Source organism: Triticum urartu, chromosome 5, assembly GCF_003073215.2.
Source record: "Triticum urartu cultivar G1812 chromosome 5, Tu2.1, whole genome shotgun sequence".
NCBI lineage: Eukaryota > Viridiplantae > Streptophyta > Magnoliopsida > Poales > Poaceae > Triticum > Triticum urartu.
In genome coordinates this window covers 425,525,527-425,544,718 of record NC_053026.1, presented here as the reverse complement: position 1 = coordinate 425,544,718, position 19,192 = coordinate 425,525,527, and the positions used below count along the sequence as shown (strand labels likewise).

The window sequence follows — 19,192 nt, the reverse complement described above, 5'->3', positions numbered from 1 at the left end:
TTTCTGTTTCTTTTTTCGTCTTTTTTTCAAGTTTATTTTTCTTTTTTAGAAAAGCTCATGTTTCTAAATTTGTTTCGAGACTCAAAAAGATGTTCGTTCTTTTAAAAACCTTCAGATTTTTTAAATGGTCATGTTTTAAAAACAAATCATAATTCAAAAAATGTTTGCATTTTTGAATAGTTGCTCAGGAATTTAACAAATTATTCAGAATTTTTTTTTCGGATTTTTCAGAACTTTCTAAATAATGACCAGGATTTCAAAAAAAATCACAAATTTCAAAAAATGTTCTTGTGTCCAATTTGTTTTTCACGTATTAAAAAAATATGTTTCAAATATGTTTGGGATTTTGAAAATTGTTTTCCATTTCGATATTTGTTGTAGAAATTCAAAATATGTTCGTGATTTTAAAAATTGTTCCTGTTTTGAAATTTTGTTCACAAATTCAAAAAATGTTCATGTTTACGAAAAAGATTCGGAAATTTCAAAATGTGGGCACCATTTCATAATTTTTTTCCAGTTTGTCAAAAATGCTCGTATGATCAGAAAAGAACTCAAATTTTTGGAATATTGTTCAGGGTTCTTTCAAATAGTGTTAAGTCTGCTACTGCTATCAGTGCTTAACTCTTGCGATGTATATCTGTCACCATATCTCTTCTGATGTCGTGGCTAGCAGCGAGCGTGCTAAAGTAGGCAGTCATGTGTTCGAACAACTAGTGCAAACAACTTTTTTGCGATTTTCACCATCGCATTCGCGGCGCACCGCAATGCGCCGGCCAAGTCGGGCACCCTGTGCGATGGAGCATGTATTTGCCGCAGAATGCGGCACATAGGATCTCCCCTGATATGCCTCGCCTATAGCGAGAGGAGAGGAAGTCTCGCTGAGCTGGCCCGTCATGCCGCTGATCAGAGGCAGCATGCCATATTATATTTTTCTTAATGTATTTTGTTTTTGTCTTTTTGTTTCCTTTTACTTTATTTATATTTCCATATATTCTATATTACAAAAATAATTTACAATAAATATTTAAAAAATGTTAATCAAGCATTTAAAAAATATTAAATGTGTATAGAAAAAAATGTTTGTCATGTATACAAAAAATATACAACACGAAATGTGTATAGAAGAAATGTTGAACATATACTGAAAAAATGTTGAACATATACTTAAAAAAATGTTAAACCAAGCATTTAAAAAATGTTGAACAAGTGTTTAAAAATGTAAACTTGTTTTAAAAATGTTAAATGTGGATATATAAAATGTTGACCATGTATTACAAAAATGTTAAACTTGTACTTATAAATATTAAATGTGTATATAATAAATATTGACCATGTATTAAAAAGATTAAACTTGTCTTTGAAAAATGTTAAATGCGTATAGAAAACATGTTGACCATGCATTCAAAGAATGTTAAGCTTTTCTTTGAAAAATGTAAAATGTGTATAGAAAAATGTTGACCCTGTATTCAAAAAATGTTAAACTTGTCTTTAAAAAATGCTAAATGTGTATAGAATTTTTTAACCATGTATTCAAAAAATGTTAAACTTGTATATGAAAAATGCTAATGTGTATAGAAAAAATGTTGACCATGCATTCAAAAACTGTTAAACTTATCTTTGAAAAATGCTAAATATTTATAGCAAAAATGTTGTCCATGTATTCAAAGAATGTTAAACTTGTCTTTGAAAAATGTTAATCAAGCATTAATTTTTTTAGAATGTGTATAGAAAAACTATTGACCATGTATTCAGAAAATATTTTAGATTTATAATGGAAAAAATGTCAAATGTGTATTAGAAAAATGTTCTTGACATATACAAAAAATTTAGAATGAAATCAAAAGAAACAAAGAAAAACTGAAATAAAAACAAAAACCAGAGAAGAAATAAGAAAACTTAATTAAAAAGGAAGAAGACGAAAAAAGGAAACAAAAAATAGATAAAACGTGAAAGAAAGAAACAAAACCGAAGAAAAAGGAAAAGAAAGAAAACACCAATGAAAACCAAGAAAGAAATAAAGAAAACAAAAGAAAAACAATAAAAAAGAAAAAACAATGAAAACCGGTCAAAATGCAAAACAAAAAAACTACACAAAAACGGAGAAGAAACAGTGGAAACCCCACTGTTCGACTTAAGTAGCTCCGCCCTACTAGTTCATCACAAACGCGAGTCAAGCCAAGAGCCTATGCAATCAACCAGGAGACGAAGGTTCAAGTGCCCGCTATTGGGCTGGCCCATTACTGTAGTGCTCAACGCGAGTGATCCTTCCGTCTTGCTTATTACGAGATATAGCCGACCGACAATCTTTTAGTGCCCGCTATGGGGCTTGCTCGTTACTATAGAAAACTCGATGCAAGATCCTTCCGTCTCGCTTAATGCGGGATATAGTCGCCTCACACTCATAAAGGGCTTTCATGATTAAAAAAACAGAATCATGTCCGCCAATCCTATCGGTTCGAGGCCCATGTGATGGACTTGGGTTTTAAACTGGACGGTTGTAATGACAAAGACATGCCCAATGTTAATCAACCAAGTGTACATATGCATCTCTCAATAAGCTGTCACGTAGTTTTTTTTTCATTTTATTTCTTTTTAACACATGTCTAATTGTTTTATACATGCTGCAAGTTTTACTATACATTAGGAACTATGTATCTTTAACATTTTTCAAATAGATGATTAATATTTTCTAGAATATTTGTTTTGCCGTCTACTTTTTCGGATGAAAAAGGATTGCCCCCAATTTATATTATAAACCAATAAATATCTAAAAAAAGCATACACAATTTACATTATATATATATTTTTACACCTTTAACATTTCTCCAATATGTATGTGATTAGCATTTCTTCAAATACATGTCTTTGAACATTTTTTCGAATACTTGCTAATTTTGTTTGAAATACATGTTGAAACATTTTTTTATGATACGAAACATTGTTTTTAATCTATGCGGCATTTTTCTACATTATTATAACTTTTTCCAAAAATAGCACAAATATATTTTAGAATGCGTTAACAGTTTTCAAAATGTAGCATACGTTTTTATAACGATATGAAACATTATTTTTGAATTAGATGAATATTCCTTATATTGTATAACATTTTTGTAAATTATCACGTACATTTTATGACACGCGCAAGCAATTTTAAAATGTCACATACGTCTTCTGAATGGTACACACATTTTGTCTAAAATTTGAGCGAAGATTTTTTATACTGCATGAATATTTTTTAAATGCATGATGAACACTTTAAAAACTATTTCTTGTAATATTTATTTAATATTTTCAAAATATAAACAAAAGGAAAAAATAAAAAAACATGCATGGCATCAGCATAACGAACCCACATGGTTACTGGACCGGACCACTACTGTCTCCCTATAGTCGATGTGACCTACTATCTTGCATAAATCAAGACATAGCCATGCCCCAATAATTCTAGGGAGTACATACCAATTAGCAACATACCAAGCTATATTTGGGGAATTTCAAGATAACTCGAGGAACACATCTAACTGCGACAAAAGCCTCCCCAATCATCACGTATAACAAACCCATGACCAATTTTTCATGATTGGGAATCAAAAGAGCCATATGTGTTGACGAGAACCCCTCACAAATATGTGTTGATGAGAAACCAGCATGCCGGAGGAGATTTCTGGGATTGTTTCCAAGAAAACACCATTGTTCTAGCAGTGTCAATTACAAAGCCACCACTAGTTTTACGATGAACTCCAAGGACCTTTTAGGTTGAAATTTCTCCTTACCATACACAATACTAGGACTGATCTGTATGGACCACATCATAGTAATAGCCACTGCAACATCGTCTTCTGATATGAAATTCTACTGCGGAATATCCATATGAGTCGAATTATTAATGATCACGACGGACCAATTATTCTGGTATAGCCTAGTGGTGGAAAGGGCTAATGCCTTCCCACCTGCCAAGGTTCAGGGCATGGTGCTTACAATTTGGCTTTGTTGCACTAATTATAGTGTAGGGGACTGATTTAGAGCTCTCGGGTGGTCCGCACCCCTATACGTACAATATCAAGAAAAAAATACTGAGAAATTTGAAAAAAAAACCTGGGATTTTGGGATATCAAACATGGGTTCCCGATATACTTCCGTCTGAAATTTGGTGAAAAAATACCAGGAAACGTATTCGCGGCAAAAAAGACAAAAATTTTGGGTACATTTTTTTCCGGGCAGTAATTCCTTCGCCACGGATACATTTTTTGGTATTTTTTCACGAAATTTCACACGAAAGTAGATTGGGAAACTAGGTTTGACATCCCGAAATTTTAGATTTTTTTTTGATTTTTTGGGAACTTTTTACGAATATTTTTCGTATAGGGGTGCGGAGCACCCGAGAGCTCATGTGTATTTTCCACTCCCTTATAGTCTTTCTATAAAAAACACTTATTCTGGCAAAGCACACTCTAAGTAAATTACTAAGCTAAGACGAAATTTGCACAAGTCAAATTCTGATGGTCAACAAACCAACAAGGTGAAAAAAGATAGGTCATACATGCAAGAAGGTGGGAAGAACCCCAATAAAATTTAACCCCGAAAAGATAAGCCCACCATAGTGGATGGGGTAAGAGGGATTGGTCCAGCTAGTCTATTGTCTCACTACCTCTTTCCTATTCGACCATGGACTCATTTACCAAAAATGACCTTTCCTGCGATTTTATAATCTCAAGGATAACATTGGTCATTTGTCAATGACCCCTAAACCCATTCACTCTTGAATAATACAACCCTTTAACAGTCGCTACAAAGGCGCACGAAGGGCTATGCCACGTGTCTTTTACTGTGACGAAGACGAAGGGAAAAGGTTAAAAACGCGTCCAGCCATCGATCCCCTCATTTTCCCCATCTCCCATTTTCTCTTCCCTGAGTGGCGGCTAGGGTTAGCGCGATCGCCGCCTCATCCCTGCACGCAACCTCTCCTTTCGGCTCTCCTCCGCGGCTCCGCCTCCTCCTCTTGCGGCATCCAACCCATCGTCTTCTCCTACTTCCCTCTCTTATTCTTCTGTGCCTCGACGAGGTGGGCAAGCCGGTGCACACACAAAGGGTGGTTGCGGCTGCGGCTCCGATGCGGGCGCCGTGGAGGTGGAGTCGGAGCTGCAGCAGAAGGAGGTGGATGGCCGCGACAACAGCTTTAGCTTCGATGAGTTCCATCACCTCCATTGCTATCTCAGGTTCGTTTCGTTGCTTGCTTGCCGTTGGGTCCAATCAAGGCTCTGTTTTGGTTGCCTGGTTCGACGGTTCCACTCTGCCTGCGTCGATCTGGCATCTGTTTGGATTTTGGATCTGGAACATTTAGGAGGTTGTTCTGGATTGCTACGCTCTGTAGTGACAGGATTCGTGTTTCATATATTGCAAGAGATGAAATCGAGAGGCTGATGTGAATTCGTTTGTGTGTAGATTTTGTCAGTTATAGGATGGGATGTTTATGAAGTTTCTCTTACTGTCCTGCAGGTTAGCCGATTGATGTATTTGATTGCTGGCCCTTTTGTGTTGGCTGATGGTGGCGAGATGAAATAAGAATTAAACCTGATGCTGGGACAATAAGTATTTGTATATAGATCCACTAAACATTGTATTGAAATAGCAGGCTACATATCTATCTAATATGCATCTGTGGTACAAGGTGAAGCTTGTTTCCTGACAGAGAACAATAAAGATAAGTTGGTGACACAAAGTACTGAATAAAAAACACTTCTAATGATCTATATAATGTGAAATCTTTTTGTATGTGTAGATTTATCGAATAATATCATAATTCTGATATGTAGTTTCCTTCTGTTGGGTATCTCACGTAGCATGATATGAAGCTTCTGAATAATTGGTTGCAGAGTTCTCGTATGTGTCTTGGAGTTCCAAACTTCACATTCATTGAGCTTAATTTTTATATATCGCTTATGTCTTTCCAGTCATGCAGTCGCAGGTTCTCCATTTCATGATTTTAATAGTTGACGGGGTGAGAAATTTCATGGCAAGAGCCATGGTTTATCTCAGATGTGTAAAGGGAAATATATTTGTTGACCCAAAAATCACACTACACTGTTGCAATTTCTCTGTCGAAAAGGTATGCAGAAGCCAATAGTACACAAAATATTTCTGTCGCCTAGAGATTTACTGGTTGTCTAAAAAAGCACCCAAAACTGATTGAAAAAGAAATAGATCCTGCTAAGTTGCATCCATTTGATATTTCTATGTTTGGTTGGACGTTCTCCAAAGTAAATTTGGGAGAACAATAAACCATACTTTCTATGTTTTGAAACTAGAGCTGGCCATGATTAATTCTTTTCAAGTTGATAGTCTATCAGAGTTTGAATTTGCTTTTGTATAGCAATATGGAAGTATATTATTTCATCATATTTTCCTAAAGTAGCTTCTGATTTGTTCACATTTGTAGAACTACACAATCTGCACATTCCTTCTCTTCTCCTAATCAATTTCATCTCAAATTAGGCTTTATCCCCTGATTAGCATTCTGAGCTACTTAAATTTCTTCGCCCACATGTTTGATTTAGGTTTTTGTTTAGACATGACAAATTTTTGCAAGTTATAGACGCCACGCCTGCCGCTGTCGGGGAGCTCTTGCCTGCGCTGCAAGCCTCATGACCTTGCAAACTCGCTCGTGCTGCTTATACGATACGGCCTCTCCCTACTCAGGATGGACTGCTTCGTGCAGATTCACTCTTCTTTGCCTGAAGGCTCCTATGTATCCAGGACCGGCACAAGGAAAATTCTGGGATGAAGTATGTACCATTTTCTTCAATATTTCATTTCCTTCATTATTTCATCAATGCATGGGTATAAACTGAACATTGTATATTGTGACCTATGTAGGAAAAAAAGCGAAAATGCAAATAGATGAGAAATCCCAACTTATTCCTTTTGCCATTTCTGTAACCAAAGCTATTGGCTGGCCAACACAAAGGAGCTGAAATTTCATAGCGACAAAAATAGGTATTTAACATCTTTTTCAGATAGTTCTCATTTATGGTAGTGGTTCTAGGTTTATATTCAGAATTGTTCTTTTCTGTAAAATTTTCTTGAAGAAATATGTGCGTACTGCTTCTAGAATTATATTGTACCATATTTTACCACCACCTGCCTGAACTTTTTGTTCCGAAGGTTGATCTTAATTTCCTGATATTGTCTACTCCGTATATTTCATAATAATAACTGATAACCCCTCTCTAAATTATCCCGGCCAGATTGCTATGTAGACAACTCTTACTGAATTGATCTATGTCAGCTCATGCTCTCAGTATTCTCTACAGATTAATTAGTTTGTTCATCCCAACAGTCTTATCTACATATATCTAACCACATCAGGAGTTCTGACATGTTTATAGCTGAATTAATCTTTATACATATGGCAGGTGCTGGAGGTACCATGCAAGCAAGCATGGCGACCGCGATCATGCTGCAGTGGCTGGGTATATCCCCTCCTGCTAGCCGAGGATGGGCTCGATGATGTGGCTCCTACCCCTACACAGGTATTAGCTTCTGCACTGTCTCTTTGTGTCTCTATTACCTTGCCTCCCCACTTATGCTTTGAATTTGCTCTTTGCTTGGCAAGATTAATGTGAGGTGTTTAATTTATGTTCATAAACTAAAAAAATGATGCCTGGTGAGATTTTAGGTGTATCCACCAATAATAGCTTTTGGAATAATGTTAATACAGTTTGCTCTTTGCTGCCCAGTACTTATGAATATAGATTGGTTACTCCACTGCATGTTACTCCGTGTGAGGTGGGCTTAAATTTCTTGTTCAGGTCATGTGTTTCAAGAACATACATATGGATAATTTGAGATTTTTGGTCATTTGTATTTGGCTATTTCATTCTTCTATAAAACTGCAGGTATATTCCCACATTGAACTCGATTATTGCAATGATTGGGTTGATTTGGACATACTGTGCCTTGAATGACTTTTCCCGTTGGGCACTTCAAATGATGGAAGCCTCTTCGGACCCTTCCACCTCTCCGGCCTCACCACTGGAGACTCGGATGCAAGAACCGCCACTGCCGCCGCCGTGTCTGTCGGTGACGCTCACACAAGAATCCAGAGGCAGTACCTTGGTCCTCTCCCTGAGAACAACAACTCTCTCATGATGCGGGACTGACGCCACCGTCCATGCCATGTTCTGGCTGATCCCCAAGGCTCTTTGCCGATGTCCAACCAGCGCCACACAGCCAATGGTACTGCCGACATGAGGACGCCCACCCCCGTGTTGATCGAGCTTTTTGACCTGAGCCTCATGGACAAGGTCATACGGGCATCTGATTTTGATTTGCTATGTGCTCTCTTTTCACAAGTGTAGCTTTTTGTCTCGTTTCATGTCTCGTTTGGGGGAGCTTCATGGTCATGGTCGATGAGCCTAGTTCGTCTCGGACTAACATTGAGGAAAAGTAGTTTGGAGAGGGTACCGAGGCGACTCGCTTGGCTATTGCTTGCAACTAAACCTCCCTCGACTGCTTCCTAACATAGCACTAGGTTTTGCTCCTTCAAGGTAATTAAACTTCTTTAAAAAACATCATTGTGCACACCCAATTAAAATGTTTGATGTGCTCATCTTACTAGCGATCGAAGCTACGCCGCATCTGTGAATTAGAGGGCGCCCAAGTAGTTCTTCATAGCAACAACATGTTTAGTGTTGGATCGGCCAGGACGCTCAAGGTGGAGTGGTAAAAAGGCTGCAGAGCAGCGGCGGTGGAACGACTGAACACTTGACAACGTTGAATGAGTTCATCGGACGGTTTCAAAAAATTCCATTTTTTTGTCTGAAACATTGACAAATGTTTAAATGGCTTACAAAATTTCAACACCAAATGACATTCATAGAAAATCTGGCAAAAACAAAAAACAAAATTGATGCTCCAAAATGTTATTTTCAAACACATTTTGGAGCATCGGTTTAGGTTTTTTTTGCTAGATTTTCCACAAATGTCATCTGGTGTTGAAATTTTGCATGCTATTAAACATTTGTCAATGTTTCACACAATTTTTTTAGGGATATTTGAAATTTCTTGCCATTTTTTTTTGATTTTGCTGTTCACCGGAGTTCATGTGAGCTCGGGATTAGAACAACACTTTCTGTAGTATATACGCATCATTGAACACTTGTGATTCACAATCATTGAACCACATACGCGAATATATATAGATGTATCTTGGAGTGTAGATTCACTCATATTAAATTAAAATCATGACGAGTAATTTGAACGACAGGATGAAAAGAAGAAACAAGACATTTGTTTTGTTTCCATTCCAATAATCAGCAAATCTTTACAAGGTTCTCGCGCGACGACATATATATCTCGGGTTACCTGCGTAGTACACATGATTCTTGACATTTGCTAATGGAAAAAACATGCTCCGCGACATCCCGATCCCGATCCCGGTTCCGATGGAGATCGATATCCATCAATCGTCACCCGATGACTAGAGCGCGAACCACTTCTCCCGGAAGTTGGACTGGTAGGAGACCATGACGATGAGCAGCACGAGCAGGAGCCCGACGCCCCACGGCGACCCCCCGGCGCGGTGGATGGAGTCCCTCTCCGGCATCGACATGGACATCAGCTGGTCGACGCGCCGCCCGTCGCCGTCGCCGCTCGACAGCAGCCGCACCGCGAGGAGCAGCGCGAGCGGCGACACCATGAGCAGGAGCTTGCCCTGGTCGGCGAAGGTCTCCGCCACCGACTCGTAGCTCATGTACCAGGAGAAGCCGAGGAAGACGAACAGCACGAGCAGGAAGAAGCACAGGTGCAGCGGCAGCTCCGGCGCCCGCAGGTGGCCCGTCGACGAGCCGCCGTTGCCGTACGCGTTCCCCATAGGTCACTGGCCTCGCCTACCACGGCTTCTTGATCGATGGAACCGAGGTGATGATTTTGCAGGTGGTTTTTCAGGGATTCGACGGTCGCCACCGATGGAGAGAGTTGGGGAGTGGACGATCGAGCGGGCGCTTATTTATACACGAGCCCGGGGCGACACGTGGCGAGCGCGCCGGCCAATCGGAGCGGCCGCCCCGGCGCGGAGCACGTTCCGGCGGGCCGGCCGGCCGTGGGGCGGCTGACACGGCATGTCGGCACGCACGCACGCACGCACGTGGGCTCCGCGGCGCGAGCGCTTTGCTTAGCCCGATCCCCGGCGCGTCGGGGCTAAGTAAAGCGCGCCCGTGCAGCGCGGGGGCCACCGGTCGGTGACGGTGGGCGCAGTGGGGGGAGCGTGCGCCGTGGGGGCGGAGGGTGCGCTGGCCGGTGCAGCAGCGTCGACGGGATCTGCACATTTGTTATCTGAGCCGGTGTCCCCTTCGGCTCTGGCGAGATCTGCGGCGTCCGCGTCGTTGGTGGTTAAGAAAGCCCATCTTAAGTGGATGCAACACGGCAGGTGTGTCTTCTAGTCGTGTTCGTGTGTATGATATCACTGGCCATGGCGAAAGATAACAAGATCTAGGACAGTCCACTGCAGCGCTATAGTATTTGTATTTGGTATTACTATACGGGCAACACGTACGTACGGATCGACCACTGTCCTGGTCCCTGCGTGATGCTCACGTGTGGCATGCAAGTTATCTCTCTCGCATCCCTTTTTTGCACTTGTGTTTCGGACATGATCTGATCGACTGAAGCTATGCTTGCGAGTGCTGCTGCATTGTTTTTTTTTTGAGGGATGGTGCATAACTGCTGATTCGTTTCAGGGAGATTTTTTTTGGGAGGGGATTCGTTTCAAGGAGATGAAAATCAGAGGAACCGGCATCTTCTCAGAGTAAACTCAGCCCACGCAGATAGAGCAGGCCAAGACTCATTCATGACGAAGAATAACGCAAAGGCTATATCTCGCCTAAAGCGAGCCCCAAGGAAGACTCGCCTGAAGGATCATGCTAGTAGGTCGCGTCCTAGATGCAGAAACAGAACCGGTCTTCCACTAGTTTTTCGGGGGTTTTCTTGTTGTTGTTTTTCCTCGTTTTTTTCAGCGGCTTTTCTCCGTTTTCCCTTTATTTCTTTTTTCTTTGTTTATTTTTCTTTTTCACAAGATTTTTCATTTTCTGTCTTTTTGTATTCATTTTTCTTAGGTTTTGGTTTTTTCCATGGTTTTCATCGGTTTTGTTTTGTTCTCTAGGGACTTACCTATGATTCAGTAGCCACAGGTGTTTACCTAGCATGTATGACAATCTTGTTTCTAATTGTGGCCCCACCTATGATTCATACATTTTCACTTATGGTTAAACTATGTTTGCTTGTGTACTTTTGTCTTGTTAAATTGATGCGGTCATGAGATGAATATACTCTCTTGATACTGATTTTTTTGTAAAATAAATTTATTTTAGATAACTAAAGTAAATGCACCTAAATGAAGATAAAAAAAATTACATTGTTGGATATATCTTTTATTTTTCTCTTAGTGAGAGCACAATTTAAATATCTTCTGTTGAAAGTATATAGCCAAACCCATTAAAAAATGTGGTACCATAATCAACCATACATACAATTTTTTTAAATAACAAATACAATATGTTGGATGATAATTTTGAAGCTGGAGATTTTTTTTATGTTCCATACGGTACCTAATTTAGCAGTCATGTCACATCATTGATGTTTGTTTTGGGCAAATAGAAATGTGACATTTCATCTATGAACATCGATGTCCGTTAATTCCTAGTGTCCTAATTTTCCTCCCGGGCTCCCCATAGCCCCGTATTATATTTAATAAAATACATATAGTTTTCCATGAGTGTGGAAATCATATTTGTTTTTTTCACAAAAATCCAAATGGTTTTCCAACAATATATATAGGTTTATCCTTCATTTTCAAAATTTCATTAGAAATATATTAATTTTGAAGCTACATATAGAAGAAAATTCTGTGCACCAACATGAATGGTAACTCTATTTCTGGATCACATATTGAAAATGCGTATCAATATATTTTGTATGTACATATCATACATCCGGAATTCTACATATATACATTTAGATCTTTTTTTAAAATTGGCTGAGATTCCAAAATATAGTTTTTGATTCTTTACACCAATGTAGTGTATGTTTTTTTTTTGTTATTCATTCGTTGCTAGTTCCTAGTATTCATCATTCGTCTCTAAATTATGCGAACAAAAATGGTGGTGTCATTTATGTGTCTCTTTCCATTACCTACTACTCCCCCTGTCCCTAAATATAAGCCCTTTTAGAGATTCCAATAAAAACTACATACGAAGCAAAATGAGTAAAAATCTATACGCTAACATATGCCTATATACATCCGCATGTACTCCATATTGAAATATAAGAATTCTAGTTTTGTATGCAAGTGAGGTTAAATAAGTCACAGAAAACAAAATAAGTGATAAGGCAGGGAAGTGGATTTTCCGCCATTGGGAGCGTGAAAATATATGTACTGTATTGAGTTCGGCATGTACCAGGAAAAGTATGTGGAAAAATAATTTATTTGTGGTCTTGGTGAAGGAAAAAAGTTCATTATCCTTGCATGTAAGAGTGTTTCGATCTGTTATTTTCTGCTGCTCACAAACGAAATACGATTTTCACAAAAGTTGAAATCTAAAAACACACTTGAGTCATTTGTATATGTGATGTTTTTTTAAAATTTTATGTGTGTGTGAATGTCATAGCGAATAGATTAAGCAAACACAAGGACTGGTGGATGCGCATGTCACATTCACGCGCGGATGCACGCATAGACGATGTGCATGGGCAGGTGCTGTTACTGCTGTGCATGTTGCGAGTGCCCCTTCAGATTTGTGCACATGCATCACTGCCCAGCACAGTTTCCGTGGGCAACACACGCTAGTCTGCATTATGTTGCCAAAAGGAGGTAGAATCCACAGATGGATCCTAAATCTTGAATCCAAGGAGCACCCACTTTCGGATGCCCGAGAATAACAGTTCGACACTGTGGAGACAATCAATTCGGTAGCTGGGAAATGCATGCACGGTCAATTTGCAGGCAGGAATCATTCAAGTGGCAAGCAGCGCATGGACATTCGTTAGGCCGGCCTTGCGTCTTTGGGCAAAACCTCGGAGTAAATGCTGTCAGCAACCGCTAGGTGCTGCATGCTGGCGCTACTCCAAAAAGCAAATGATAAGGATAACTGTCAGCTAAAGTGGCAAAAACTGAATAGCATTTCGAGGATGGAGACAAGTCCCTAGAGGAAGAAAGGGCAACTTTTGGTTTGAATGGACAGACAGACGCACCAGAAAATTAGTGCTAGGACAGACATATGCATCGGCCCATATATACCTATCGATGTGAAATTAGTAGAGGAGGATTAAAAATGGCTGGAAAATGTGCTTAATAAGGATATGAAAATGACAACACTCCCCGTTTTCCCTTTCGTTCCATTTATTTCCCCTCCGTTTTTCCTTACAAAGCAATCTAAAGCGATGCGAGAAGAGCAGGACGAATGAGTGGGTACTCTAGTAGGAGAAAGAAAAACACTGCAAAAAATTGACACCCAAGGAAAAAGAATCTCTCCGCTGATCGATCGAGCTAAACGAATTCACGAGCTAGAGGGAAAAAAAAAAGAGAATTAACCTTCGTTCTTAGGCTTCACGAGCCCGCTAATTAGTTAACCGCGCCGTTCTTGGAGAATTACAGGGTGAGATCCAGGCTCACGTTTGCCCTGTTCTCGGCGGCTTCTCCCCCGTGGCGCGCGGCCTCATGCTGCGAAGACGACGACGCCGATGACGCCGACGACGCCGAGCCAGCTGCTTGTCCTCTTCTTTCCCACGCCACCGCCATGTCGTCACGCCCGGCAAGAGCCAAGGGCGTTGGCCGCTCTTGCCGCGGCGCTGCTGGTGTCGCCACGCTGACGCCCGGGACGCGCCAGAGCGCCGACGCCGGCACCGGGCTGCCGTTGATCGGCTGGGACACGGAGCCGGGGCCGCTGCCGTAGTACCTGGGCGCCGCCGCTGGCATGGTGGGCGCCAGGTGGTGGTGGTTGGACCACGAGGGGTAGTGCGGCGGCGGCTCGTAGCGGCCCATGTGCGGCGGCCCGGCCACGAAGCGGTGGTGGTAGCCGCTGCCGAAGGCGGGGTACGCGTGCGCCGGGTAGTGGCCTTGCATGGCCATGGCGCTCTGGAACTGCGCGCGCTTCGCGTGCTGCCGCTCCCTCTTGTGCGCGTTCTGATGTCCCCCCAGCGCCTGCGACGTCGGGAAGTTCCGGCAGCAGTAGTGGCACTCGAACTTGCGGCCGCCGCTGCCGCCACTTGCACCGGCCGACGCCGATGCCGCCGCCGCCGCCTGGCCGGGAGCGGTGGAGCTGACAGCGGCAGCATCGCCGTCGGTGACGGAGGACGCCGCCCCGTCGGGCGGGAAGTCGAAGCCGAAGAGGCGGATGGAGGACGTGGGGCTCGACCCGCCGGCCTCCATCGCCGGGGGCGGCTTGGGCCGCACGAACGGGAGCTGCGAGAAGGAGTCGATGTCGACGGCGCCGTTCGCCGCGTCCCCGGGAAGGCTGTTCGTGGTGTGCTGCCCATCTTGCTCGCTCATGGCCATGGGAGAGCGCGAGCTGGCCTCTCTCCTCCTAGCTAGGGTAAGCAGTGTCGTCGTGCGCTAGGGATGGAGGGGGCGCTAGGTAGCGCTGCAGCTACAGGGGATTCTTCTCTTGGTCTTCCTATACTGTTGCGCGATGGTAATATGTTGGGATCGATGGAGCTAGGGAGCTAGCTAGGCGCGTTGATGTATGGGCCATCTAGTTGGAGGGGTTAACTTCGGGTGGGGTGGGACGGGACCAGTTTTGAGGTAGGGTTGACAACGAAACTGTTTAATGTTTCTGTGTTGTTGGTCACACTGGAAATGTGCTATTGGTTGAACCATGTTATGTGCATCTTATGTAATATCTCTATTTCCATGCTATGCTCGAATAAATATTTGTTGTCGTTTTCGTGGCGGGTCTGTATTTATGTGATGCATCAATCTAAAAACCGATCTGAATATGATGCATCATGATGCAAATGCATTATTTGCCAGAAAAAGAAGCGGGTGATAAATAAATAAAACTACTACTTAAGGCACAAATCATCCAAATTTAAATTTTGAATTTGTCTCAAGCCACCGCGTGATCTCACCTTATCCTCCTTCGGATAAACTAGCTTTGCTAAGATGCACCCCCATTTTCTAGTCAACTTTTCAACTAGTTCAACCAAACCAACGTCCTCTTAGGACGAGTGTTTGTTTTAACCCTCAACTTTCGAGTGAGTGTACATATTATTGTCGAGAATTTTAAAAGTGGACAAGTCCTGCCACATCACCTAAAATTTGGGTAAAATACTAACATGAAACCATCCCTAACTGGCTTTAGCCATTTATACTGGTCTTAGAAACTTGTCACCTATATGTGTCTCACATTGGTCATTCAAAAACCAGAATATAAAAAGAAGTTCCTTTTAAAGCTTCAAAATTATAAATATTTGCATCAATTAAAATATCAAAAAATATTTCCTTCATATTTAAAATTTAAAATAAATTATGCTCCCCTCGCCCCCCAAAAAATTGGAACTTGTACCAATGTTTTATATTTTTGTGAAAAAAACTAGAGAGTTATGGTTTCCATCAACTTTCCGCATATTTTGGAAGTAAAAGTTTTTTTTTGTGTGTGTGTGTGTGGGGGGGGGGGGTAGGGCTCTTTGATTTATAGGATTCTAAATACAGACGAATAGGAGAAGCAAGGAATTGCAATGTCATGCCCATTTGGATCCTTCATTATTTTCGTTTGTTTGCTTGCATTACGGGAGAAACAAATGATCCCCTTCAAGAGGTTCGAGTGAATTCTAAAATTCATATGAAATAAACACAAAAATCCTTGGGGAAAAACACTTTGGCATTGAAACCTTTGACATTGAAACTGATGTATTAACTCTCTTGCATTGTTTAGCAGTATTTATATCATCTCGTGTGTTAGAACAATTCAATCACCAAGTGGTACTTGAAATAGTAGGTGTTGCTGGACCATTTCATTGAAAAAAGCACTTAATTGTGTCCTTTTAACACACGAGAATTCAATTTGTGTTTGGGGGGCAGAAATATTTCATCATGGTGCAGAACCATTACAGTGGACCGGGCTCTGTCCCATTTTTCTATCTATAATATAAGATACGCATGCTGTGACATTTTTTTTTGAAGAATCACTACTGGAATAACCAACCATCGGTGTCGGGCGGCTAGTGAGTTGCTTGGACCCCTAAACCTTTTAGGAATCACCCCTTGATCCGGAGGCACATTTTTCCTAGTATGAGGCCATATATGTTTTATCATAGTGCATTGTCTGTGGCGATTTTGTCATAACTCCCATGCTCCACGAGTCCAATCTTCACTGAGCATTGTGTGAGTGAGTGAGTGAATGCGTGCGTGCGCGTGTGTGTATGTGGGTGGGTGTGGGTGTGTGTGGATGTGGGCGCGCACGCACATCTGTGCTGCACTTGGCTTGACACCTCAAAAAAGTCCTTGCGAAAAATTCTATATGGCAATGTGTCATTCCGTACTTGGAATAACCACCATTGTCATACTAAACAGTGAGTCCATCTAATTAAGTGAAAAAAAGGAAATAAAGGGTTAATGAGTGGTTGTAAGGTCTAATCTCACTTGGCAAGTTAAACTTTTTAATGTTGGTGAGGAAGAAAATCATATGAACTCCGAACATGGAGATTCTCAGATTCTAAAATGACATAAAGTAATTCCTATATGGCTATATATAACTTAATAGGTGATCTCCACTAACCCATTTTTTTAATGCAAGCAATGCAACCTCAGCATGCAACCATGTATGGTAAAAGGCTCACCTGAACATGCAACCATGCATGAAATATATGCTACTTATAATAAACAATATTTTAAAACTATACAATAATTGAATATAAAAACATGTATATTTTTAGTTTCAGTTCTTATAGTATTAATTTAAATATTGACATTCCAAATAACCAAATCTCATTAACATATATTGTAACAAATATCGGCATCAACATGTGGGGTATCATCTAGTTATGTTAATTCATATGCAATATCATCTTATAGCTTCTTAATCTCCACCTTATAACAAGATGATTCCTCACGAATTCCTACGGGAAAACTCATAGACTTGTAGCTATGGAATATTTCTGCACCCCAAACAAAAATTGTGTTCAGTTAGCAACGTAATGGTTCGAAGGATTTGGCAATAAGTTGAATTCAAGCATTTGATGAAAATATTGATTGTCCCAAGTCAGATTAATACTTCATATTTTCCATTTTTTAGACCCATCTCCAAATTCTCTTGTAAAAAAAGATTGGTTCAATATTTAGCGATAGATGAATCATCCAACCAATAATTTTATGCATGTTCTGCCTTCTCCACTCCCTCTTTTTTTTCACGAATTTTCTCCACTCCCTATTTCACCCTTTAATCTGAATCACAACAATCAATGTGTAGCGCCTACATGCATGAGATGGCAGGTTGATGCTGTGGATAATTGTGAGAATGAAAATAAAATGAAGTGGCAAACACATGTGACTTACTACTATGTGACAGTGCTGTATGAATACAAGAAATAGTTAGGTGAAGGAATACAGGATTTCACTCTACGTTAGTGATGTCTGGGAACACAAGCAAAACTACAACTGGATCGGTTATCTCCACTGGACTTGTATTGAAAGCTGACATAGAGTTGTGCATGTGTTAAGGGTTGGGGAGCACAGCATGATAATGAATCGTGGTATTTAAAACCTTGGTATGCGTAGTTATCATGCGCGTGCAAATTGTCAGCAAGAACTGCTGCATCACACAGCAGGTTGGACGCATGTGTATGTAGCTACCCCGACGACCGACAACTAACATACTAAATACCATCCATAGGTACCTATACCTAATAGCGGCAGCAGGATGCAGACGCTACATCCATACCAAGTGTATCCGTTATCAGTCCATGGTTTGATTGGAGTGCAGTGAATTGTCAAATTGTTACGGCTAGGGCATCTCCAATGAGGGCTTCTAAAACGGACGATGTGTATTTGTTTGTGGTCAGTGATACGGAAGTCAATCATCCGTCAATCATCCAAATGTGTCCGCGTACATTTCAAAGTGAATTTAAATAAACTAGATGATTTTCATACAAACATGATAATTTTCATTTAAGCCAGACCAAATTTATTATATTTTCACATATTTTAACTAAAAAAAAGCGGATGGCACTTTTTTAACCTGGTCTAAAATCTTCACCGGCATGGAGGTGTATGTTCCACATCCTGTCTTCGCCGACGTGGAGACGTCTCTGTTCCACATCCGGTCTTCGCCATGTCCGGCAAGCTAAATGGTCGTGAGCCCCGGTAAGTGAAGCTGTGGGAGAGGAAGAATAGGACGATAAACACGGCCCACATGGGACACCCGACGTGGCCGCGTTTGTGTGCCACCTTCTATTTTTCCTCGCCAAGAGTCCGCCTTGTGGTGGATAGGTCAACCACATGGTCATTGCGGGTAGGCACGAATCATGCTGGCGGCGCGACCACGTGAAGCTGACGATGTCTTGCGCCTGCGCCTCCTCTTCATTCCGCCTCCACGTTGATCTCCACGAACAGGGTTTCCCTCTCCGCGTGAAGGACACACAACCACAATCGCTCATGGTGTATGTCGCGGGCGATGCGGATGGACATCTACGATGCCCGCTTCTCATCCAGGAAGTCTGGATCGTACACCACCATGGGCGCGGCAATGTTGTCGTTCACCTGTTCACCCGCGCCTGCTCCAAAAAGAAGCCGGCATGGATCAGCACGGGCGGTGGTGCCGGCTCGTCATCGGACGCCTCGTCCATCATCCCGTCCTCGTCGCTGAACTCCATCGAGCTCGCCAGCAAGGCAGCCTCTGGCCGTCTCGCATGTCGGGCTTGCTAGCCGGTGGCAATGTCGGTCATCTCCTGATTCTGCTCCGTCGAGAGGCTTTGGGAGCGGAGATGGTGTGATTTGGATTGTGCCGGGCTTAGTAACGTATAAATAACGGGAGTCGACGAGGCCTGCTACTTGTGAGCTGCGTTGGGATTTTCTCCGAAGTGGAGAGAAGATGCAATACAGTGGGTAAACAAATTACTGTTGGGCAATTGATATAAAAGCGTATAGTTATGACGATATTCAAGGCAATGATCATGCATATATGCATCACGTCTGAGACAAGTA

The 19,192-nt window shown here is 41.6% G+C and overlaps 3 protein-coding genes across 13 annotated transcripts; 1 reads left to right on the top strand and 2 right to left on the bottom strand.

Annotated features, from left to right (window-relative positions):
* Positions 1-4,865: 4,865 nt before the first annotated feature.
* LOC125509500 lies at positions 4,866-8,462 on the top strand. 11 transcript variants are annotated; one of them, XR_007284127.1, is made up of 6 exons: positions 4,867-5,216; positions 5,952-6,106; positions 6,567-6,782; positions 6,874-6,993; positions 7,413-7,529; positions 7,896-8,462. XR_007284127.1 is itself a non-coding variant. In XM_048674481.1 (3 exons), exons 1-3 carry the CDS (start codon positions 5,111-5,113, stop codon positions 6,779-6,781), a joined length of 450 nt encoding a protein of 149 aa, XP_048530438.1. In that variant the 5' UTR covers positions 4,866-5,110; the 3' UTR covers positions 6,782-6,783. The 11 variants fall into 11 exon arrangements, 1 of the variants encoding a protein (XP_048530438.1); XR_007284121.1 differs by having other exon boundaries at positions 4,868-5,216; positions 5,497-6,106; positions 6,593-6,782; XR_007284123.1 differs by having other exon boundaries at positions 4,868-5,216; positions 5,497-6,106.
* Positions 8,463-9,269: 807 nt separating this feature from the next.
* On the bottom strand, positions 9,270-13,113 carry LOC125509502. Its single transcript, XM_048674483.1, has one exon. It carries the CDS (start codon positions 9,869-9,871, stop codon positions 9,479-9,481), a length of 393 nt encoding a protein of 130 aa, XP_048530440.1. The 5' UTR covers positions 9,872-13,113; the 3' UTR covers positions 9,270-9,478.
* Positions 13,114-13,498: 385 nt separating this feature from the next.
* On the bottom strand, positions 13,499-14,763 carry LOC125509499 (zinc finger protein 8-like). The gene has a single exon (XM_048674480.1). It carries the CDS (start codon positions 14,546-14,548, stop codon positions 13,643-13,645), a length of 906 nt encoding a protein of 301 aa, XP_048530437.1. The 5' UTR covers positions 14,549-14,763; the 3' UTR covers positions 13,499-13,642.
* Positions 14,764-19,192: the final 4,429 nt, after the last annotated feature.

What these genes read in the sequence shown, in the direction of transcription:
- LOC125509502 (XM_048674483.1), bottom strand. Translation starts at nt 9,871, where the DNA reads ATGGGGAACGCGTACGGCAACGGCGGCTCGTCGACGGGCCACCTGCGG.
- LOC125509500 (XM_048674481.1), top strand. Translation starts at nt 5,111, where the DNA reads ATGCGGGCGCCGTGGAGGTGGAGTCGGAGCTGCAGCAGAAGGAGGTGG. An exon ending in CACCTCCATTGCTATCTCAG is followed by an intron (nt 5,217 to 5,951) that starts GTTCGTTTCGTT and finishes ATGTCTTTCCAG; the next exon opens with TCATGCAGTCGCAGGTTCTC. An exon ending in GCAATTTCTCTGTCGAAAAG is followed by an intron (nt 6,107 to 6,592) that starts GTATGCAGAAGC and finishes TGCAAGTTATAG; the next exon opens with ACGCCACGCCTGCCGCTGTC.
- LOC125509499 (XM_048674480.1), bottom strand. Translation starts at nt 14,548, where the DNA reads ATGGCCATGAGCGAGCAAGATGGGCAGCACACCACGAACAGCCTTCCC.